The sequence below is a fragment of the Gallinula chloropus genome (assembly GCF_964237585.1).
Source record: "Gallinula chloropus genome assembly, chromosome: 5".
Lineage (NCBI taxonomy): Eukaryota > Metazoa > Chordata > Aves > Gruiformes > Rallidae > Gallinula > Gallinula chloropus.
The window spans coordinates 57,353,760-57,379,058 of NC_140090.1; the positions used below are offsets into that span (position 1 = coordinate 57,353,760).

Below are 25,299 nucleotides of genomic sequence, written 5' to 3' on the forward strand. Positions count from 1 at the left end.
TACTACAACATTATTTCTAGAGACTGAAAATCATTTATGTTTGTTCTAGAATGATTCTGTGTAGGAGAGATTTCTATGCACAAGGTTTCTCTAATAGGTACTGTGGCCACAAACCTAGTACAGTTTAGCACAGTCTTATTTCCTCATCTTTTGGCATTGCTCTTCATTTCAGCCCTACAAAAAGGTCACAAGTCTCTGGACAGCTTTTGCTAGTCCGTGCTGAAATGCTTAAAAGGAAGTATACTCTACTCTTCAGTTTGCTGTTTAACTAGGGAACATAGAAAAACCTCCACCGGCTCCACACTTAGAGGAAATAGAGAAAGTAAGATCTCATCGCATATATAAAGAGGAATGATTTTTATTTAATTACTTCTACTTCTTCCAACTTCTCTTATTTTTACAGTAGCATAAAAAAAGGTTATTGCATGAGGGAGAAACAAGTGTTACAGAATCACAGAACCACAAGGTTGGAAAACACCTTTAAGACCATCAACTAAACCATATCCCAAAGTACCTCATCTACCTTTTTCTTAAACACATTCAGGGTCGGTGACTCAACCACCTCCCTGGGCAGACTGTTCTAGGCCCCAACAACTCTTTCAGTAAAAATTTTTCTTCTAATATCTAATCTGAACCTGCCCTGGCACAGCTTCATGCCATTTCCCCTCGTCCTATCCTGTTACTCAGCTGAAGAGACCATTGCCCACCTCTCTACAATCTCCTTTCAGGTAGTTGTAGGTGGTGATAAGGTCTCCACTCAGCCTTCTCTTCTCCAGACTAAACATCCTCAGCTCCCTCAGCCACTCCTCATAGGATTTGCCCTCCAGCCCCTTCACCAGCCTGGTTGCCCTTCTCTGTACTTCCTCGAGGACTTCAATGTCCTTGTTATGGTGAGAAGCCCAGAACTGGACGCAGTACTCAAGATGCAGTCTCACCAATGCTGAGTACAGGGGCACAATCACTTCCCTAGACCTAATGGCCACACAATTTTCGATACAAGCCAGGATGCCATTGGCATTCCAGGCCACCTGGGCACACTGCTGACTCATATTCAGCCTGAAGTCAACCAACACCCCCAGGTCCTTCTCTGCCTGACAACAGGTCTTGAATGTCTCCAGAGAAGGAGACTCCATCACCTCCCTGGGCAGCCTATTCCAGTGCTCTGTCACCCTCACTGAGAAAAAGTTCTTTCGCATGTTGGTGCGGAACTTCCTGTGCTCCAACTTGCAGCCATTGCCCCTTGTCCTGTCTCCACAGACCACTGAAAAGGGGCTGGCTAATTCCCCCTGCATCCCATGCTTAAGATACTTACAGACATTAATTAGATCCCCCCCTTAGTCTTCTCTTCTGAAGACTGAACAGTCCCAGATTATTCAGCCTCTCCTCATAGGGGACATGCTCCAGGCCCTTAATCATCTTCGTAGCCCTTCTTTGGACTCTCTCCAGGAGATCCCTGTCCTTTTTATATCAGGGAGCCCAGAACTGGACACAATACTCCAGGTGGGGCCTGACCAGGGCAGAGTAGAGGGGGAGGATCACCTCCTTCGACCTGCTGGCCACACTCCTCCTGATACACCCAGGGATCCCACTGGCTCTCTTAGCCACCAGGGCACACTGCTGGCTCATGGCCAACCTGTCATCTACCAGGACCTCCAGGTCTCTGAGCTCTTCTCCAGTACGTCATCCCCCAGCCTGTACTGAAACGAACGGTTGTTCCTTCCCAGATGCAAGACTTTACACTTGCTTTTATTGAACCTCATCTGGTTTCTCTCTGCCCAGCTCTCCAGCCTGTCCAGGTCTCTCTGGATGGCAGCACAGTGTTCCTGCATGTCAGCCACTCCTCCCAGCTTTGTATCATCAGTGTATTTTCTGAGGGTGGATGCTATTCCCTCATCAAGGTCGTCAATGAAGATATTAAACAGGACTGCACCCAACACCAAGCCCTGGGGAACACTACTAGTCACAGGTCTCCAGTCAGACTCTGCTCCACTGATCACCACCCTCTAGGCTCGGTCCAACAGCCAATTCTCAACCCACCTCACTGTCCACTCATCTATCCCATGCTCTCTCAGCTTTGCTATCAGGATGTCATGGGAGACAGTATCAAAAGCCTTGATGAAGTCAAGGTAGATGACATCCACTGCTCCCTCTCCATCCACCCAGCTGGTGATGAGATCATAGAAGGCTATGAGATTGGTCGAGCACGATCTCCCCTTAGTGAATCCATGCTGACTGCTCCTCATGACCTTCTTCTTATCCAATTGCTTGGAGATGGCATCCAGAACAAGCTGTTCCATTACCTTTCCTGGGACAGAGGTGAGGCTGACTAGCCTATAGTTGCCTGGATCCTCCTTCTTGCCCTTTTTAAAGACCGGAGTGACATTGGCTACCCTCCAGTCCACAGGCACTTCTCCTGTTCTCCAAGACCTGTCGAAGATGATAGAGAGCGGTTCAGCAATCACTTCCATCAGCTCCCTCAGGACACATGGATGCATCCTGTCCGGTCCCATGGATTTGTGTACATTAATCCCTTTGAGATGCTCCTGGACCACCCCTACCTCAACCAGAGGGAAGCTATTCATTTCCCAAACATTACTTCTTTCATCCAGTGTCTATGGGTCCCGGGGGGCCTTTGAAGTGAAGACCGAAGTGAAGAAGGCATTCGGTATCTCCACCTTCTCAGCGTCCCCCGCTACCAGGACACCCGCCTCATTCAGCATGGGACCTACATTATCCCTGGTCATCCTCTAACTATTCACATATCTAAAAAAACCCTTTTTGTTATCCTTTATGTCCCTTGCTAGCTTCACTTCCAAGTGGGCTTTAGCCTTCCTAGTTGCATCCCTACAGGCCCTGACAACATTCTTATATTCTTCCCAGGTGCTCAGACCTTTTTTCCACAGCTCATAGACCTTCTGCTTCCCTTTGAGTTTACTCATTAGCTCCCTGCTCATCCGCGCAGGTCTTTTGCCTCTCTTTCCCGATTTCTTACTCAAAGGGATGCATCGTTCCTGTGCTTGGAGGAAGCGCTGTTTGAATGCTAGCCAGCTCTCACAGGCTCCCATTCCTTCTAACAGCATAGCCCATAGGACAGCTCCTATTAGTTTTCGGAGGAGATCAAAGTTAGCTCTTCCAAAATTCAGGGTAGTTATCCTACTTTTTGACTTGCTTCTTCCACCCACGATCTTGAACTTGACCATTTCATGATCGCTTTGTCCTAAGCTGCCTGCAACCTTCACTTCCCTAACGAGCCCGTCCTTGTTAGTAAAAACAAGGTCCAGCACCCACCCTCCCCTTGTAGGTTCCTGCACCATCTGTAGCAGGAAATTGTGTTCAACATACTGCAGAAATTGTCTGGACTGCATACGACTGGCCGTATTGCTTGCCCAGTAAATATCTGGGTAATTGATGTCCCCCATAAGGACCAGCGCCTGGGATCTTGAGGCTACTTCTAGCTGCTTATAGAATGCACTATCAACCCGTTCCTCTTGATCAGGGGGCCTATAGTACACATCCACAACAATGTTACACATACTAGCCTGCCCCTTGATTCTTACCCACAAGCATTCAACGGATGGTTCATCCTTCCCCGGGCGGAGCTCAATACATTCTAGGTGCTCTCTAACATAAAGAGCAACTCCCCCATCTCACCTCTCTAGCCTATCAGTTTAGTTTAACAGGATCTACCTTTTGTAAACCCATGTTGACCAGGCCTGATCCCCTGGCCATCACCCATGTGCTGCATGATAGCTCCCAAGATGACCCTCTCCATGATTTTCCCTGGGACTGAGGTCAGACTGACAGGCCTGTAGTTTCCCAGATCCTCCTTCTTACCCTTCTTATATAGGAGTGTGACATCTGCCAGCCTCCAGTCGAGTGGAACTTCCCCAGTCTTCCAGGATTGCTGATAGACAAATGTTATCCTGTTAGCCATTTAAAAATCTGTCTCTTACTGGGATGTAGCTATGGCAGAGCCCAGTCTTTAATTTGCTAGTAAAATGAAGGGGCTCACAATTCATCTCTCTACTCTGTTAAAAAGACTGTGAGTAGGCTATTACTGTAAGCACAAAAATTTGGCTGTATATCTTGAAATAGAAAATATCATATTATAGTCTAAAAATCTGCATTATGTTCAGAATGGATGGTAATTTGTGCTGTTCATACTAGCCACAATCAAGAAAACTGGATCTCCATGCCACACCATTGTCAAACATAGTCGAGTTTCTCAATGAGTTCTTAGAAACATATGACTGAGACTGTATTTGAAGAAAAAACTGATGTTCTTTTAACTGTGTTTGTGGAGTTGAGATAAAATAATTGGTAAATAAAAGCCATATATTGGCATTTAGAAATATGACTAAACTTCAGAGCTTTTCTCAAACATTTGATTATCTGGAGGCTTAATTAACTGTGTTTCCTAGTTTAAATTAAAGAAAAAGATTTATCTCAAATTTTCCAGCAGTTTAATAACTCTATTAAATTCAGGTTAATTAAAGCGTGTTGAAAATTAAAATTTAGTGTTACATATTAATGAGTTTAGTGCATAGGTATTTTTGTTATTATGAATTAGCTATTCAATTTCCAGAAGAACATGAGGACAGCAAAAAGTCAGTTGCATTTTTTGTGAAGGAGAAATAAAATCAGTGGACAGGCTTAATGTGATCAACTGCTCACAAATTACACAGACTTTGAGAACAATTTTGTTGTTTAGGTTTTAATATTCATGCAGTCAACAACATTTTCAAAACCCTGAAACTAAATGAGATATGCTGCTTCCTCAGGTTATTGGTCCTGATTCCTAATCTTAGAATGTGATTCTTTGGTAAATAGGTTGCCATACAGTTTGGATAACAAATTTAAAGGGAGTGCAGAAACACGTCTTTCAGTGGGAATAAGACAGTATTTTTTAAAGAATTTCAAGCTTTTGATGTAAATGCTGGAGTGAAACAATTAGTTGGAAAAAGAGTATCAGTCTGCAAGTTTTATTTATAGCTCTGAGTATATATGTGTATACTGTGTGAACATACTCTTACCAATATGTTTTCAATTTATTAATGTAATTCCTGTCATTCTGTGCTCTTGGATAGGCAGGCGTGATGATGACAGAGCAAACTAGCCACACTGTTACCTACTGGTCCAGAGTCTTCTAGTGGGCCTTCTAATATGTACTAGTGCAAGAATAGCCTTCACAAAGGTTCTCGGCCCATCATTGTTCACCCCCAAGTTTTCCTAGTAGGCTGGGTTGTCTATGGATTCACTCTTGACCTAACAGTGGAAACAGCATATGAAAGGTGTCCACTTCCCTTATATGTTAACTTGGGCCCATTTGCTGTTGGTTCTATTTTCAAACTATTTTTAATGCACATTGTTTTTAAGGTCAGGTTGCATGAGGCTTTGGGCAACCTGATCTAGTGAAAGGTGTCCCTGCCCATAGCAGGGGGTTTGGAACTACATGATGATCTTTGAGGTCCCTTACAACCCAAAACATTCTATGATTCTATGAAATTGGCAAAAACATGGGCACCTTCTGCTTTCAACCTACAGGTGGGTTCATTCAGGTGCTGAGCACTCATGTAATGCTCAGGCAAGGGAAAAAAAAAAAAAGCAAATAGTCCAATAGTAGATTTTCATAGAACTATTAAAAATTTAAAAGTGAGATCTGATGTGTTTATCTGATCAAGTATAAAGTGAAAGTTTGTTAGCAGGATTCTGGGGGTCTTGTTAAAATATTCGAGATGTAATTTACAGGTGTCTTACTAGATCATTACATGCTCTTCTACTATTGCTTTAGAATTGCATGACCTTTTTAAGTATGCTACAGGAGATCACATGACAAATTGGAGGAGGAATCTGAAATTAGAGATGCTAAGAAATGGAAATGAACTGACTGATATCTATCACATATGTAATACAGAATGCACTGGTGATGCAATATTAGTTGAAGCTCCTGTAGTTTTATATAAACCAGGAAGAATTAATTGGCTACCAGTACTAGAAAATTTGCTTAAAAATTTTAATAAATACTTGTTTTCTATTATTTTTTCTGCTATTATTCTGCTAAACAAAACTATAATTCCACTGTTCTTTCTGGCTCCCATTAAAGATGATCATTTTGGAATAAGAACATTAAGTAAGGATATTCATGTAAGAGCTCTGCTGAAGGTTTTGAGCACACAAAAAATCATGCTGGCTTGCAAAAGTGGGTATTGTTAGTCTTCTAGTTATGAGCAGGAAACATTGTTGCCACATAGGGTTTTGAATTAATAAACAGAAATTTGTCTAGCAATTACTAACCCACAAATTATTGCTTGTACCAAGTGTAGTAAAATACATGTTTTCCAAAACCATGGTGTAAGCATTGGTAATGGTAACATAGGCCTCTATACTTTAAATGCATTAAGGAATAAAAAAACTGTGGGAAGCTAAGGCCTCTGTGTTGATCTATGGATATTTTTCTACTGGAGCAGACTTTTCATATTTGTGAAGTGTATGAGAGACATCTCTGGCAGAAACAGATGTAGTCTGATTTTAATCACAGTCGGAAGATGGAGAGCTTCATTTAGAGTCATGTCAGTTTAGAGGCTGTCTTGTGGCTTGGCCTCTACCTGAGCTGAGCTTGTTTGTTGAGTCTAAACTTTGACATACATCTGCAATGTTGGATAAAATTCTGGGCTCTGGAAAAAGCTCTTAATTTAACAGGTACGGACTATTCCACTATCATTTCTTCAGAGAGGCAGAAAACTGTACCAGTCGTATTATGTGTGACTTCATTCTTGAGAGTTGAAAAGCACCTAAGATTTACCTCACCCCTTGAGACAAGTCAAAAACCTAGTTGAAAACAATGATACAAAGACAGAAGCAAGCACAGGTTGCTCAGGTTTTTTCTGTGCAAGACTGACTTAATTTGGAGTCACGCTCAGTCTAGAAAGTGCTACTACTATGAATCTATCCAGTAGAGAAATTATCTGTTTTGGAGCTGAGAGAGAATGCATTGAGTGCTAAGTGTCACCTACTTCCCTAACTTAGTTATCTTTTGTCAAGACAATGAAGTTTCTCAGACTTCTGTGATTAGCTTGCCAAAGAGTCTGTTATAAAAACATACAAAATACATGACTAATGTGGGAATATATGCCACAGTTATAAACTGTGCAACAATATGCTAAACACAGATAAGGACATCCCCGTAATCAGCTTAAGATGTTCCTGTAAAATACTACTTTTTTATAAGAAACATTTTTCCATATATTTTTCATAGCCAAATATCAACAGGATTTATCCAATATCTAAATACCTTTGCTAAGTGCAGCTGACACAAGGTATGAAAGTAGATTGGAAGTAGATCAAAAGTACCTTCTCTCTCCTGAGGAAATTAATTATTCCTTTGCCAAATTTAGTTCAGAAATAAATCTTATAACTGACTGTATTGAAAAAACTGAATGATTTATGTTCTATGAGATTTTAATCAAAATTTTGTTTGGAAACTTCCAAAAGATTTTCAAATTAAAATACATTTTAAATGTTTTGTACAAAACAAAGTAATTAAGAACTAATAAGGTTATATCTTCATGTTTTTTCTGCTCAGAAAGAACGATAATTTCTTTAAATAGCCCAGGACTTTCACATGCAAATAATACAGCAGGTATCTATGGTTAATTCATAGCAATCATAGTCTTAGCAGTAAAGAAGGAAGATTTAGTGTCAAAACCAATTTATTTCTCTCTGGGTAGAGAGAAACAGTCATATTCAAATTCTTAAGAGCCTTTGTTCTTGACCATCTGTGTTCATCAGTAGTTAACAGATGATGCTGACAGTTGAAAATAAAATAGAAATTAATGCCTCTCATACTGTCATTGACAATTTTTGTGCACTTCTTCGTAACAATTTGAGATAAAAAAGTGTTCTGACTTCTTAGTACAAAATTCTTTATTTATCAGGGGACCAAAAGCAGTTATAAGATCTTTCTGTTTCTCATTTTAATCATATCAAACTATATTTCCAGAACACAGTTGGATGGTGAAACTTTTTTAGTTACCTCTTAGATACCTAGAAAAGAATTAGATACTTATGCCAAATATTATGGTAGCATTATGGTAGCATTATGCTTATCACTTTGTTGAGTTTGATGTTAGTTTTTTTTTAGGAAAAAAAAAAACAAAACATATGTGCAGATAGAGATATATATTATCAAATTCTAGAAACCAGGAAGTTAAGTGTGTTTCCTAAAGGAATGTCAGTAGCCAAAATAAAAAGTATATATTTAGAATGGTTTACATTCACAGCTGTTGACATTGTATTTCATACAATAGTAGTCTCCATACAATATACAATGTGCTTCTATATTAATGTTTTGGAAAACCTATTTTTTGTTTTACTTTTCTTTGAAGCCAATTGTCATGCTTCATTAACCTGTTAATATTGTAGAAAATGTGGGTCTAATCAGGAATTCAGTAAAAATCAGGATTTTGTCTAAACATTTCTGGCACTGACTAAAGTTCTGGGTATAGAATAAAAGTTTTAATTGAATTTGTGAAAAAAAAAAAAAAAAGTTAATCTTTCCCCATCTAACTTTCTGTGCCACTTCCCTATAATGATACATCACCTGCCTCCCCAGACGAGGAGATTACAGAAGTACTTTTACAATCCTTGAAAGGAACATTTTGGAGAAAAAATATACTCAATATTACATTGCAAAACTGAAACAGTGCAAAATAAGTTATATTGTGTATATCTTTATGTGATATGCAGCACGTTTCTTTAGCTATTTTAAAACCCCTACATCCATGCTTCTCTGTAATTAAACTCTTATCCTGAAGAAGTAGCAGAAATTAGTTTACTGTGTTCACAGCAAGTTCTGAAACTTACAGAAATGAAATATTATCAGTTCAGCAGGCAATGCCTTGTTTTTTGCTAAGTATATGACTGATGGAAAGTATGCTGAATTACGCTTAGATTTGCTTTAAGAAATAAATGTTGTTTAAATATATTTGGATATTAGAAAAAATTTTTACTGAAAGAGTTGTCAGGGCCTGGAACAGGCTGCCAAGGGAGTTGGTTGAGTCACCTTCCCTGGATGTGTTATGCAACAAAATTAACATAACTGAAGTAAGTGAGCATTGAAAGAGTGTATGATACAGATGATGGCAGCCATCTAATTGAAAGGTGACCTCTGTAACAATTTGTGACAAATTCATAAAACAGGAAGCAAGTAGTGTTGAATTTGTGTACACTTCAGTGACAAAATGGGAAAATGGTTTCTAGTTACTTAAAACAAAATGTTTGTTTCTTCATTTGTTCTCAGAGACCCTATTAGTTTGAAGCAAATGGTATTGTGCTAACTCACGATTTTAGTATCTTGTTTTAACAAATAGCCACTTGTACAGACTTTTACTACTGAAAAAAAAATGTGTATTATAATGTCAGAACGTACTTCTTATATTGGTCAGAAATTGCTTCCAGTCATGCTGTTCCTCAGTGATAGTAGTTGGGAAATACTGACTTATTGATAATGTACTCTCATATTAGTTCAATACATAAATATTGTCAAAGGAATGCACACTACAGTCAACATATTGCTGAATTGCAGCAAAGATTTGAAAAATTTCCTCAAGACATCCACAACTATAGCTCAATGCAATTTTATGTCATGTATTATGAACATTGCTACTAATGCTTAAGTAGACTTCAGAACATAGTGTTACATGGTGCTTATGCTACTGTTCTCAACTTGTCAGTTTGTATTTTTGGGAAAATAAATATTCATTATCTTCAAAATAGAAAAAACAATATATTTTCTTTGTATATGTAATTGAAAAAGATGGGAAAAGATCTTAGTGCAGATTCTCAAAGAATGTATGTGATGGTGGTGGTGAAAAAGGACTTACTGATTCTTGGCATCTTCTCTTCCTTCAGACTGGTGTTTGCGAAACTAAAGCTCTTAATGATAGCCATAGAATACAAGTCGGAAAAACGAGAAAGCAGGTATGTCCAATGCCTACAAATTCTGAAGTTCTGGAATGCACTGTCAAGAATTTTGCCTGCTTTTCTTTTTTTGCAGACTGAACACAGCTGTTACATTTTTGAAACATTTCAGACTATAATTAGCATGCCATCACATTACACCATTTCACATAGAGCTGAAAGACTTTCATTTCTGACCTTTTTTCTTCCCTAAAACTAACTTAATTAAGAACATTTAGTTGAAAGTGGGGGCATAGTGATACATATGTCCCATCTCCAGAAGTGCAATTCATTTTTACTTAAAAACATACAGCGATTTTGTTCATACTCTACCAGTTTTCATTTGTGGTCCAACTTATTTTACTGAAAATGACAAAGTGGAAAATAGATGTTATAGCAAAACTCATTAAGGCTAATGTCTATTCTCAGATTTCATTTAAATTAATGTAGAAGAACCAATTTAGATAGCATAGAAGATAAACAGAAATACAGCATAAGCGTAGTATTTATATGTTATCTGTTCTTGCTTGCCTATATGAATAACATCTTGAAACTGGAAAAGATTAAGCCTTGAAGTTACCAACTGGCTGACTCCTTCAACCAAAAAAAAAACCAAAAAACATCATTATTATTAGTACAGATTCACAGGCAGGAAAACAAGTGTTTCTTGCAGATTTTTTTCATACAAAATTACATAAAAATCCAAGTGAACACTGGAGTCAGTCTTTTGTCAACTAGTCCATCAGTGCTTTACACAATATTAAGTTTTATGTTACAAAAATTATAAATGTGCTCTGCAACATTTTATGAAAATATGACAATACTGACTCTGAGCTTATTTTATGTTCTGTACTACTGTAGTAAATCTGGAATGATACATATTGGTTCATCTTATTTTTGGCCATTAATTACTTAAAATTTTGATAGCAATTGTTCTCCTCACAGGAGAACCAATTCTACCATTTGAGGTCATGCACAATTTCTAAGGTTCTGAAAGTTTATTTTAATATTTATTATTAGATATTGTAATTTTTCTTTATTAAAAAACTCTATAAAATCCATGTTTGGCATTTGACATGGAAAATGCAATGTCCAACTGTTTCTAAGAATATTTCTATGCCCTATGTGGTTTTTTTTCCTTGATTCTTTCTAATGTAATAAAGTTATGTGAAGTGGTGTATGTGCTATTGGATATTATTTTTGTCCAAACTATTCTGATTAAGAAGTCCTTTTTTTAATTTTTTTAAAATATCAGACTTTTTAATGTTTCCAGCTCCCATGGGCTCTTAAAATACTTTTCCCTTGAATTTCATTCTGTACTAGCTAATGTAAAGCAAATTGTTTATTATTCTTTTTTCTCTGTACAGTTTAATCTCTTCCTAGAGAAAAGAAAAACATAATAGTAACAGCAGTGGGACTATTTTCCAGATTTTGTATTTCTGATATTAGAAAACATTTGGTTTCTGTTGGTTTGCTTAAGAATTATTGACTGATTGAGGTTGTCGTTAATTCAGTTGTCATTTACTCACATAAGTGCTAATATTACAGTCTTTTTCAGTAATAACAGATAATTCATGGCTTCCATATCATTCTTTGCACTAACTTCAGTGGGAGTTGGATTGAGTTCTTAATCACAAGGTGATGCAGAGGATCCCACAAAAAGTAACACAATGTGATACAATCATATATTCCTTCTTAATTAAAGCCACGCAGGTAACAGTTCACAAGTAATTGATTTGGTATTAAAAAAAAAAATCCTAAAAGTTGCAGGAAACCATACTAACAAAGGGATATTAACAGCTGGATTTTTTGAATACATAAGTAACAAAAGCAGACCATGTTAAGCTAGATATTCACATTTTCTTTTAACCCTAATCCACAATAATATCTGCTGACTTTATTAACCAGTGACAATTTTATGGTACACTGAACAGTGCTACCTGCAGAACATCTTTACTCTTCTACTTGTTCTTGTGCTCTTCAAGCCAAATATGTTAAGTATTTGTGCTTTTCTGAGCTGGAGCCTTTTAATCTAATCAGTTTCTCACTTCTTAGGTATACTTTCATTTCCTTACATCTTATTAAATTAAAAGATGGGGAATTAAGATAAAAACTAGAATAACTGGGTTTTCAAGTGCAAGCTGCCTTCGAACAAGTTAAATTTGTCATTTACCAGTGATGTTTCTTGATGTTGGCTTCAGAAATATTTTATTCTACCTATTATCTTTAGTTTTTCACTGGTAATTCTTCATAAAGGTGAAGGGGGAACTGATTACAGTACCCTTTTATCTTTCACTCTTTGGGAGAGTGACCAACAGTAGATTATATGCTGCTTTATTTTATGATTGTAGATTTGATTCATATTTTGTAAAATTGAAATATTTTATATAGTTTACAATTTAGAGCATCAATGATAATTATAAATAAAATTGTAGAATTTTTTCTATGTGACACCCTTTCATTAAGAGATAGAATTTCCTGCCATGGCTGGACCAGTTTTTCCAGGAGCAGAGTAAATTTTCAAAGCACACTTTCTGCCTAAGTGATGAGAAGATCTTACTCCCAGCAGCTTAATATTTGTTACTAGTCATAATAGAAGATCTTAGTAAATTACATATTTGGTTTTTTTACTTACACAGAGGGTTTCCTTTTAAGATTATTTTCATCTGCCTTCATCACTTTTGACTCAGAGCTAAAGCAAGACAAAGTGAATTCAGAAGTGTGTGCAGCTTTCAGTAGTAGTAATGTGAGGCTGTTCTAGATTTCCGGCTCCCCTCTCTAAATTTCACCTAAGGTTTAAGGAAAAATCCTTACACCATTTTAAGTCAATGGCAGAATTTTCATTGACTTTGTTAATGTCTTCATTACATGTAGAATAGCATAAATATTCACTTACCAATGCACTTTTTTTAATTCCCAGGCAGTCTCCTAGATGCCAGTTTTCTAAAGATGTCTGATTTACAGCCAAATTCTCTTAATCTTACCATAGGGAATTTGAGATCAATAGTAATTATAAATCATCAGAATGCTTTCCAAGTTAATATTAATGTACAAGTTAACAGTAACTGAGCTTTCTGCTTAGACTTGTGTTTTTTGCTCCTTTTTTCCCTGACTCCTAATGTAGCTGCACAAACCAGTTAGCACACCTTGATAACAAGTCTAAACAGTTTATTAGCACTTTATTAATTTACAGGATTGCTTGAAAGCAGAACTTAAAATTTTTCAAGCTTAAATATAGGCAATAGATATGATAAATACAAACTCATTTTCAAATAATGGGTGAAGTATCTATAGTATATTTATCTTTTTAGGCAACTGTTTCTCATCAAGTTCTCTGAAGGATTAATTAAAAGAGCCATGATTAGATAATTATTTTGTTTATCTTTGCATTTATTTATTTAATATTGTTTAAATTACTGCTCAGTTATCAAATTAATGTCTGAATCTACAAAACATGACTGAATTAATGGATTTCTGACCAGACACTAAGGCTTGCACTTCAGTAATTCTAGGTCACAACATGAATTATCCATTTCTTCATCTCCAATTAGTATCTGGCAATATTATGATGAGTTATTAAGAGCAGAAAGTACTTTGTAAGTAAGTTTTTGTGTCCCTGATGCAAGCCAAATGCTTTAGCTTAAAACATGGTCTTGCTTAGTTCATTGTAGTGAGGTTTCATTTCTTCTGTAGAAGACATTAAAGGAACTTACAGAACATCCACCTGAAAATGTCACAGCAGAACTCACTGAACAGATAACAAAAAAATCAGTTCAAAGTGCAGACATTCAAACTCCTCATCTGATATCCCTTTTAGTGATATTTTCTCGGTCCTTTTTCCCCTTATTTTTATTCTTTTCATGAGTAAGCAAGAAGGAAAGCCTAAACAGGATTCTTCCCACTTGCACCCTGTGTATATTCCTCTTGTTAAATTTTCTCTTTGTCTATCCATATATTTGTTCTCATTCTCAGCAGAAAAACCTTTGAGACTTGAAGGCTTTTAAATAAAGGGTTTTTTTGCTTTTGCTTTGGTGTCAGTTGATTTCTTATCAAAGTGTTTGATTTGCAATTTTTTTCTTGTCGTTTGCAGAAGCCGAAAGCGGTATGCCCTCTTCGTTACCTTTCCTTCCAACCTCAATCCTACCTCCACTCCTTCTAACTTCAGGACTAATTCCTTGCCAAGAACACAGGAAGATAACATCTTTGTCTATCTTTCTCTGTATATACACACATATATACATATATATATATAAAAATATCTGTCTATGTCTCTATATATATATATATATATCTGTGTGTATACTTATATATGAGCCCCCAAACTCAAAGAGGAGAGAGAATAGCATTTTGTCTCTCCATTGGTTCTTGTGACTCACGCACTAACTTCTTTGCAGGAAGTACAAAATGAAACAGGTTTTTTAGGCTTTTCTTTCTTTTCTTTTCTTTTCTTTTTTTTTCTTTTTTTTTTTTTCCCCTTGTGGAGTCATTGCTGTATCAGATTGTGGCATTTGAAAAGCAGACTTTACTGTTAACATCTCCCCTTCTCTTTTTTCATTTGTACTGTATCATGACGATATATATTCTGTCTTTACCAGCCCTTGTGCTGCCATATGGTTTCCATACTCATACCTTACCTTCATTGATATCCTCCTTTTCCCAGAGTGTTCCTTCAAAACATGTCTTACAATATAGTAGTTCGTGTTCTCTTGTAGTCTCACCTTCCATTAACAACAACCAAATACCTGATTCTTTGCATTTCTGGTCCTGTTTTGAGCCCTGTTTTTCACAATACAGTATTCATTAAACTTATTGTACTGTTCCAGTGAAAGTACCATTGATAGTTTGTATTATGTGTCACATTCATGACGTTTATTAAGCTAATTTATGAAATTGTTACCCAATATATTTGTTTCAGTATTGTTTTTTTTTCTTTGAGATTGCACGTTTTGCATTTTCTTTTGGTGTACCATGCTATGAGCCCCTCCCTAGACTACACTATATCTGCTGCTATTGGTTTGGAAGGCATGCTCTTCCATATCCTTTCCTCTCATCATCTCTCTTCCCCCTCTCAACTTTGTTTTTCTAATTGCTATTGCAGTCTGACTGATAGTGGTGCTCTTTGAAGACCCATTCTCATTGTCCAGACATTTCAACTTCCTTCATCATAATCTCTGAACTTTACTTTCCATGTCTGTTCTGTTGTGTGTGTTGTATGTGTTACACTTACTGAATTTTTAGTCTTAGTCTCCCGTGATTTCTGAGTAGGTGTGTGAAAAGAGAGGTGGCTTCCTGTCAGTTTGGCATTATTGATATGATCCAACTGCAGAGAAGTTACTGCAACACTTAGCATCTTCAAGGATCTGCAGTTGTTGCACCTCTACTTTGCTTCTTGCTTAAGTATATATTATCATGTGGTGAAGGCATGTTAACGCTAGCATGATGAGCAATATGAAGAAGTGTTGTACCAAGTGAAGTTGCTTGCTCCCAGAATAAAGCATATTGTGGTTCTTCATTGTACTGATAATCAATCACTTCTGGAACCAGAAGGAATAATTTAATTATTTCAAAGTGTATTGACTTCACCAGCACTATTGAACTATATTTGGACTATGCCCCAATAAAATTCCTTATGTGCATCCTGTAGACCATGACATAGTTGCTGTTGTGAAGAACTTAACTCCTGGGAGCAACCTTTTATATGCTTGTAGTAATTAAGCTTTAATATACGGTAGCATGTAATGTGCACTGTGTCTTTTGCCTTGTATTCTTTTAGTGTCTTACTGGATTTTTCTGTGTAGAGCAATATGGATCTGAATTAACCTCAATGAGAGAGCCCAGAAGAAAGAAGCAATACTTTTGAGTTACAGTGTGAAGCTGGTATGCACGCAACTCCCGCTGTGGGATTTGTGCACTTACCCTCACACTCCACTTGAAAAAAATACCCTGGAACAAAAAAATACTGTCTCAAATTAATTTTGTAATTCTAATTCTATAGTCGTGTGAATGACATGGCACATTTTAAAAGGCATTATGCTAATAGTGGTGCATTTCATCTGGGCATGGCATGAAACAATCAAGAATAATAGCTGGTTTTATTTTAAAATGTGGTAGCTATAGTCAGTAATACCACATAGTGTCGTTTTAGATAATGTATTAATAGTGCTTAAACAATATTATATCTTCCTGATTACTGGATGATATTGCTACTGTTTCAGTTGCATGGGGAATGGTACAGTACATCTACCACAAGGTTTAAAACAGAGTTGTTACAGCTTTTGTCATTTGTTTAGTCAAAAATTTGCTGTTTGTGTTTCATTTAATTCAACAATTGATCTTTTCTTTTTTTGGACAAGGATGATGGCATTTACAAGGGTAGTTATAAAACAAAACAAAAAAAATAAGAAAAAAGGGGGAGTACTACTGAATCTGACAAGTGTCGTTGATGCATGGATCAGCTGTTCAATTGGTCACTGATAATGGGATTCATCTCACCTAACTTTATCAGTGTAAACTTTAGATGTCTAATCTTTTAGTTATCCAGACTTAGTCCATGATTGCAGGGAAAGAGAGAGACAGTTATTGGAAGCAGCTTCCATTCTAAGATGAGATGAATCCCACCTTCAGTGCTGTCTAAAATGCAACCTTGAAAATAAGAACGAACAAGAATAGTATGTAACTGAGGCTGCTGACAAGGCAAATTCTTAAAAGAACTATTTCAGTGTACTTCTTTACTGATTGACCTTATCTATGTCTTCCAGTTTTTGGTCTTCATATAGTGGTGCTAAAATGTTGTTACCCTTGCCGATTTTCTGTGCTGTACTTGCTGGGCATCTCCACATGCCTTTGTCAGCTCAGTTTTTAGGACCTTTACTGCAACCTCTTCCCTCTTAGTAAAGTCCCTATTTTTTTCTCAGAGAAGACAGTTATACAAATCTGTGAGTCATCTACTGAACAAATACTATGTCTAGATTGCAAGTTCAAAGTTATATCTGTTTAACAATTCAGCAGTAATGGAAACCTACTCAGTTTCAAGCTGTGCAAAGCAAATTGTGGAGGCTGCCACTTAGCATGCAGCCTACCAATAAATACACACAATGTGACAATGGTACGAACTCTAAAGCTGATTGATTGTTGTTCACATAGAAGATAGCTGAATATTATAGAAAGCTGAAGGAAATATTATTCATCTTCTACTGAAATTTTTGTGTACTAAAAAATTGTTAAAAATAATGTTTTAGGTATTCTGATAACTTTACAAGATATCAGCCATCAAAATTTCTAATGCTGTTTCAACCCAAGAAACATATTTTGAGTCCAACATGTATAGTCTTTGAACACAGGAGACAAAAGTCAACCACAGCAGAAATGAGTAAAAAATAGATAGTTGGAGGGAATGAGTCCTTCTCCGAAATGTAAGTTCAGAAATTGTCATACAGTTCAAACCTCCAACTACCAGGTTTTCCATCAGATATCTTTAAGATCAGCAAACATGGAAGACCTGCAATTAGTAATCAAAACCTTAGCTCACTTTTAATGTTTTAAGGGAAGACATAATCTAGTAGCCTTTATCTAGGTCACAATATTGTGCAACCCATCCGATGTACTACTGCAAAGGTATTGAGCAATATTCATGTTGTGTGGTAGTTCTAGGTAAATAAGAATGAATGAACAGGTATTTATGTGTATCTGTATTTTACTTGAAGGTAGCATATATAATTAAAATATCTGAAAGGTATAATCCAACAAGTAAATAAATTGATCACAATTCATATACTGCCAGAGTTACTAACAGTTATCTATTCTCCACTGACATATGAAAAAGACAGCGTTGTCTTCGAACTTTTAATTGAACAATTTTTGTAAAGAGATCCATAAGTGTTTCTCTGGAATTTTTCTGACCACATCTGAATTTTAATTTTTTTTTTTAATTATGCATCTTAAATAAGCACCAATACCCATTAGTGCTTCACCTACTTATATTTCAGACAGTCTGGGAACTCAATTTCAACTGCATAGATACTGTTGTTCCTGATTTTTTCCTGAGCTTTAAGTGTTCAGTGCCGGGTTGGATGGGGCTTTGAGCAAACTGTTCTAGTGAAAAATATCCATTCCAATGCCGGGTAGGTTTGAACTAAATGATCTTTAAAGGTTCTTTCCAACCCAAACAATTCTATGATTTGTTTTATGATTCCTGCGACAAAGAGTACAACAGAATTCTAGGGCAATTTCTACATTTTTGGTGTGTTACTTTCATTGCTTTTAGATGTATGATTTTGCATCTAGTCACCAAGTGAATGTTGTTTAGCAAATGGACTAGCTTTTGCTAGACATCAGGTAAATGTAAAACACAGCTTTCCAAACTACCTATTCTATTCCAAAAGTGACTTAAAAATTGTTTTATTATCATAGAGGAATGGAACTGGCTTGTCCTAAATTCATGCTGGTGAAGTACATTAATTTCCTGTTAAACATATTAAATAACATTTAATTTACAAATTTTCAATTTACATGGCTGTAATTGACAGGTATTCTAAATAGTCATGTGTGAAGGAGCAAGAATTTTTTTTTTTTTTTGGAACATGTTACTCTGGTCATGAAAAGCTTTTTCCTGGGGAATGTGTTTCTGGAACTAGAATTGTTAAGGAAATAATTCACTAAACATTTTATGAGCTTGTTATTACTTAATTAGTTTCTGAGGAAACCTAAACTAGAAATTTCAAAATCTGATCAAGATCTTCGAAGTTTTTAAAGTATTTGGCAATCCTTGCATGATTTCTTGAGCTGATTTAGGAGATTAAAAAAAATATTATGATAATAACATATATTTTGAAAAAGTCAGGGATGTAATTTTCAACAGCATTTTTCCCAATTTGTGACTCAGAATGCATATGGATTAGGTATATAGATATTGATATTAAATGCAATGGGTTTCTATCCTTTTTTCCCTTTTGTACATCTTCCTATATCTGCAAAACTCTGTAGCCTTGGAAGTACATAGAAATGAGACATTAGCTGAAGGTTTCTCTCTTAAAACTCCAATTTACTTTGCCATGTACTTACCTTCTTAACTGTGGGTATATATATATATGTATATTTTCATGAGCCACTTAAATACACATAGCTCTAAATAACTAATGGATGCATTCTTCTTGGTATGCTCATAAGCCCATTCTATTTTTCTCTGCCCTCTTTGTTCCCTATATTCTATTCTTTTAATTCAAAACATCTCCCTTGCTGTGCATATTAGAGTGAGTGCTTATCAAAGCATAACTTTAGCTAATGACGCTACTGGTCTCATAAGAAGTAATTCAATTGCTGCTTTAATAAGCAGCATATTTATTAAATCCATATAGACTCAGTTAAAATGACTCATGATTTTGCTCTTGTTAAATATTGCTTTGTATATAAACCCAAAGCTTTATGAGCCTTTGCTGTAACTCTGCTGATAGCAGTGATGGGGCAAATTAATTTTTATTCTCAACAGAAGATTTTGCTGCTGGGGTCATACTGCATTAACTGCAATCACATCTATATTTTGTGGCTGTAAATACATTGCATTTGTGAAAATAAGTATATGTGAATGAAGTATAAGATCTAACACAAATAAAGTCTATGCGCTGACCCATATGATTTCATGTGTCTCAGAAAACCTTGAGATGCAAAATCATACTCACAATATATTACATCCTAAATGAAGCCAGGTACTTCTGATTTAAGTTTATGTTCACTGCCTCTTAAAACAACTGCTTCATTGTTTTATTACTTTGTTCTGTGAGGGGAGTGAACATTTACAGATCTACTGGTTAACCTCAACTTGTGGAGTTTGGACTGTTGAGATTTTGGTAGGATTTTTTACTGTTTGGGTATGGTTTATCTGTCTCTAAGAGTGGGATGAGGAAAAGGAAAAAAAAAGAAAAAAAATAAGTGGGTTTATGTAAAGAAATGCGTGGATCTGTTTTCACCGAAAAGCTGTAATACTGTGATTAAGGGCAAAGAATGAAATAAGGGAAAAAAACCCAGTATTTTTCTGATACAGTAGTGCCCATTTGTACTTAAGCAAAATAGCCAACCCCCTAAATATATTGCAAGTCTTTGCATATTTTGGAAGGAGCAATGTTTCTCAATTAGAAATATTTGAGACTAGCATCCGGAGAAGATTTTTGAGATTAACAACTAAATTGTCAGCATAATGACAGATTAAGGATTAGTAGACAGGGAAGAGGAAAGTTGGAAACTGAAACATGGATGTAGTTGTGGACACGATAGAAAGTTTTGACAGAAAGATTCTCTCCTGGCTCTTGAGGAGTGACTTACCTAGGCACACAGGCTTAAGACAGGACATTCTTAACTTTTTATGTGAGTGTACTGGTAGAGTCTATGTCTCCATTAGCAATAGCCTGTTAAGGTATGTCTGTAACAACTAGTAAGTGCTCTTTTGGTTCAAGTGACAGAAGTTTGTGCAAGAATCTGAGTTTTCTAACCTGTTTGTGACTTGACTGACTACTTTCATAAGATATTTGTGTTAGATTGTTCGGGTTTTTTTCCTGTCTGTTTTATTCCATTTTAAAATATGTTAAATTGCATTTAAAAACTCCATTTAGGTAAATGTTTTAGTTGCAAGAGCAACCACTAAACCCAATACACTAACAAAAGAAATACCAGGTGTGAAAGTTAGCTGTGCAACTTTAATTTGTCCGATTTATCTGCGTGCATAATGTAGGCGTTATTTACACCATCACATTTCATTTTTTTCAATACTACTGAAGTGTGCTGTGGAGATGAACCTGCTTTCTGTGGTGATGACTTCCATTTTCTGTAGTTCTCTCCTTTTTGTTTCAAAGCTTGAAACTGTTAAACACGGGGGAAAAAAAAAAAAAAAAGGATATTTAGGTAAATACTTTCATTGAGATTTAATTTCTGTTCCAGCCTCTGCCACCCTGTCACAGGGTAATAATGAGCTAATAATTGAAACCAAACTGTTTACATCAGGCTTTTGATTATGGGTTTATTATTTTGGGAACTAGAGGCTGAGCTTTTGGAAATGCTGAGCACCTTACAGCAGAAGTCTTTAGAAAGTGTATGTAGAGCTATGGAATGCTAAATACTTAGAAAAAAATGGCCTGTAGGCATCCCAAATTAACAACTACTATATCTCATAGTGACTTAATCTCTCATCTGTAAAACGGGATGATACTATATCTTCACTCTTGTAATATAAATTATGTATTTGTGAATCTTCTACATGCTACAGTGATGATAATTGCAGAAAAACATGTAAGATTTTAAAGATGTTGATTTTTAAAGAAAGATTAACTCCATGAAGCCATGCCTGGAGTAACGGCATTAACAGTGAATGAAGTTCCAGATTGTGAGGAAACAAGTAGTTTATGGCTACCAATTTAAGAACTGTATCATAATGTCTACACAGTGGTGGCTGCATGACCAACCTTTTAATTCTTAACTCATGAACACGTTATATTGCATATTCTTTTCATAGAGCTTTGTGGGCACGTGTAATCACATAAAAAGAATGTGCTCATTATAAAGCTTTCAGGTGTATTTTTCGCCACAGTAATTTTCTTACTAATGAATAGGCAATAAATCTGCTGAGACACATTTTCCCTCCTAACATGAAAGACTTGTGAGCTTCAAATTTTAGTAATGTTTGTCTGTTCAGAAATGTGATTTATTTATTTTTGTAAATATATACTTTTCCAAAAATCAATTTTTACCAAATCCATAAGCGTTTAAATTGTTGGTAGTCTTTATTTACTGTAAATTGCATGTGTATGCCTTTACTACATTTTGGCTTACAAAGGCTAAGCTTTAATAAAAGACAAAAAAGAGAGAACTTTTTACAAGCTTTATTAAGTTTTAGCAAGTTGAAAGCGTAGTTGTATTAAATGTTAATAAATCTTATTGGAGAATATATTTACATTTATATCTGTATACTCATATTTGTCATGCTACTTTGCAAATTGCCTTACCTAAAATCTAGTGTTAAATTATTATGAAAATAAAAAAGATATTTCATAGAGAGACATGGAGTGCTTCACTTCTTGATAGCAGTTTGTAATTTCCTTCATCAAATTTAGCTCAGGCTATTCTGTCAGTGTGGTTGGGTTATTTTTGTTCTTCCATGGCTGCATAGCAGTGTTTTAAAAATCTATTCATTTTATGTTTTTTTCAGCTATCGTGACTGGTTGTCTTGTACCATTCCCCTTGAGTGTATGTGTGTATTTATTATTTTAAACAATAATATTATATGTCCAGATAGGGGTCCCATTAACATTTTGTTTCACTAGAAATTGGCAAAAATTTGCATCAAAGGGTTTAGCTTCATAAATAATACTTGGTCTTGATACTGCGTGGTGGTTGCTGGTTCTTCCCTTTTTGACATATTGTGAATTTTTCACCACTTTGCATGACAGAGCAAGAAAGCTGAAATGCTCAGCTTCACACACCATGTTTCTGAGAGGCTTTCTTATTTTGCATAGTCTATATTACAAAAACATAAGAAAACAGATGTAAACAAATGATGTCATTATAGGTGGAGGCATGTGACTGTCTCAAACTCCATTTTTTTGTAAAAAGCATGTAAAACTGTTAATTGATTGGAAAATTCAAGGAAGAATGGCTTAAAATTTCCTTGCAGCCTTTCCTAACTAGTGGGTCCCCTATAACAGAAGCAAATAAAACTATTTGGAACATTCAGTTAAAAGTAGTTTAAACTTACGGTTTTGTTGTCTTTTGTTCTTTTTTCACTGAGCAGTATATTAATCAATCCTGGAAACCATGTCAAGATTCAAGAAGGTACTTTAGGATTCTTCATTGCAAGTGATGCCAAAGAAGTAAAAAGGTAATTAATGTATTTTTAACATTAAATTTAAACACATAGTATTTAATTTCTGAGTTTTGTGTGTCTAAACATCTCACCTAATTTTCTTTGTTATCTATTTAAAGGTTCTCACTGGGAATTGAGTTGGTACTCTAGCGAACCAACCACATGTGCAGGGTGTTTTCTAAACCGCAGTCTTTATTATCAGGGAAATGAAATAATTTTTCAGCAGATGTGAAGAGGCAGGCTTTTTTTCTGGGTCCTACTGGAAAATGTAAAATATTTTCATCTGATTTCTCTATAATTAATTTGTCTGAGTGGAATTTCTTTGAGAGAGGGTGGGGATCACAGTTTTGTCAGAGTTTCAGGTTTAAAGTAGTTCTTACATAGACTCTAGCAAATATTTGATGTGAGGAAGCCACTGTACTCATTCAGTGAGGAAGCAACTGTATTCATTCAGTAATTACATTAGCGGAATAATATTTATGTTGTTGTTTGGTTTTTTTACTGGGACTATTCTATGGGCTTGTAATAATAAACCAAAATACAACAGTGCAGTATATCCCGGCCATTGTAGACCACTGGTTCATTGTAGTTGGCTGTATTAGCTTTGGGTTGAATGAAAAGGGGGTTTATAGTCTTGTGTTTAGTACCTTGTTTGTTAGGATTATAATATGTTTGGAAGGAATAAAAGAGCAGTATAAGGGTAATTTTTTAAATCAATAATTATTTAATGTCCATGATATTAAAAAAAAAAAAAGGAATATATGCAGCTTAGTGTTTCCTCATAATTTGTAGTTTTGTTGCCAGGCTGCCAATAATCTGATTTTTTGCTCAATGTTCTCCTTGAAGTAGGTATTTTAACCAAATCCTATACTTAGAATAATGAATTATTCAAGTTATAACCTTACTAAGTCCTAAACTTTCTATGATTAAGTTGCAGTCATAATACTAAAGCAGTGTGTGTTTGCCAGGAATATTTAAAGAAAATTATAACATCAAAATGGTGCAATCCCTGGCAACTTGATTTCTTTCACTGCAATAGCTGATAGGTTCTGGCTAGATGAAGCATAGAGAACAGCACAGCAGTGCTCCTGTCCTCACATATTTCTAGCACCAGTTTTGGAGTATTTGCATCCAGCATTGACTAAGTTACTCTGCCTTTCAACATATTTATCATGCCTTTTCCTCTCTGGTGCTTTTCTCCATTTGATTATACATAACTGTTTTCACTTTCCTTTACTGAGATGCAGGGGTTGGTTTTGGTTTTAGTTGTTTGGTTTTGGTTCTGAACATTTCCTTTAATATATTTCCACCAGTGATAGATACTGTCAAATTAATCTAAAAAGAATTAGTAGTGATCATCCTAGCTAAACTGTCAGAGGATGTGTCTTGATGGGTTTTTTTGGGTTTTTTATATTTTGAACTGTAGATTGTTCTCTTCCAGTAACCTCCATACTGTTGAAGCAATCTGACCATCCTAAATCTATGAAAAGTACTTTTGGAAAATCTATGGGTTGTTGTAAAATGGCACCTTTGGTTCTTACTGCCAGTTTGTGTTGAAAATTATGCAAGTAGATATGGTTGGAAAGATAGGCATGGAGCTGACATGTCTTGAATATGAATAAGTGCAGGGAAATTTCAGCCGATTAAAAGGTGCGTTTAATTTCTTATGCTAGGAAGAATCCTAGGAAACTGTAACCATCCAGCTCGAGGCCAGTTGCATGATCCTCATGAAATGTGTCATAGCAGCCTTATATGACGTGTTGACTTGGCAGGCATGATTAAACTCTCCTGTGGGCAGCCTGGTGCATATTTATTAAATTGGAATTTTTGTTTAATCTTATATACAGTCAAACATTCTCCCTTTCTCACTTCCTTAGTTCTCCTTGTGCTTCACCTAGTGTTGAGCTGTTTGATATGAGAATAGAAATTCACAACCAAAAGCATTACATAGAAACCTAGGTGGTTCACCTTGTTTATTGCATATTTTTATCTGAAATTTCAGGGTTTGTCTGTTCAAAACCAAAGTGGTTTTGCTCTATTCTGATATAAAAGACCAAAAAATAGTCTGGATCAAGATTATTTCAGTAATTTATATGTTCTTTGCATGTTTGATACAGTTTTCCCTTACTGCTTTTGTTTGGTTGTACTTTTTTTGTAAATAGCACGTTTGATGTTGTTGTCACATTGATCTCACTGCAATATAACATTGTATCCAAAGTTAAGTCCCACTTGCGATCAAGGTGAAAAATTGGCACAGGCTGCTAGACAGTCTTTTCCAGTAAGAACAGAGAATTCCTATATTTGTTGGATGTTCTTTTTTCTAAGATGAAAGACATATGAGCCAATAGACTCTGTCATAATTATCATCCCTTCTCCCAATTACTGTACAAATAAAAATATAGTGAAAGAAACACTAATTTGGAGTCTTATGTTTGAAGTTAATGATCTCGCAGCAAATATTTCCTACTTTAAATATCTAAATATTTTAAAAGATTAAA

At 35.8% G+C, this 25,299-nt stretch overlaps 1 protein-coding gene across 2 annotated transcripts in view; it reads left to right on the forward strand.

Moving 5' to 3' along the window:
• Nucleotides 1-25,299, forward strand: part of KCNMA1 (potassium calcium-activated channel subfamily M alpha 1) — a gene marked incomplete at its 5' end in the record, with an annotated part of 459,986 nt that overhangs the window by 333,790 nt on the left and 100,897 nt on the right. Inside the window, 3 exons of one of the 2 annotated variants that reach the window (XM_084265236.1) lie at nucleotides 9,910-9,978; nucleotides 14,048-14,059; nucleotides 22,730-22,816. In XM_084265236.1, the coding sequence (XP_084121362.1) occupies nucleotides 9,910-9,978; nucleotides 14,048-14,059; nucleotides 22,730-22,816 (168 nt within the window). The remainder of the gene's footprint in view (nucleotides 1-9,909; nucleotides 9,979-14,047; nucleotides 14,060-22,729; nucleotides 22,817-25,299) is intronic. The other variant, XM_084265235.1, reaches the window with a different exon arrangement.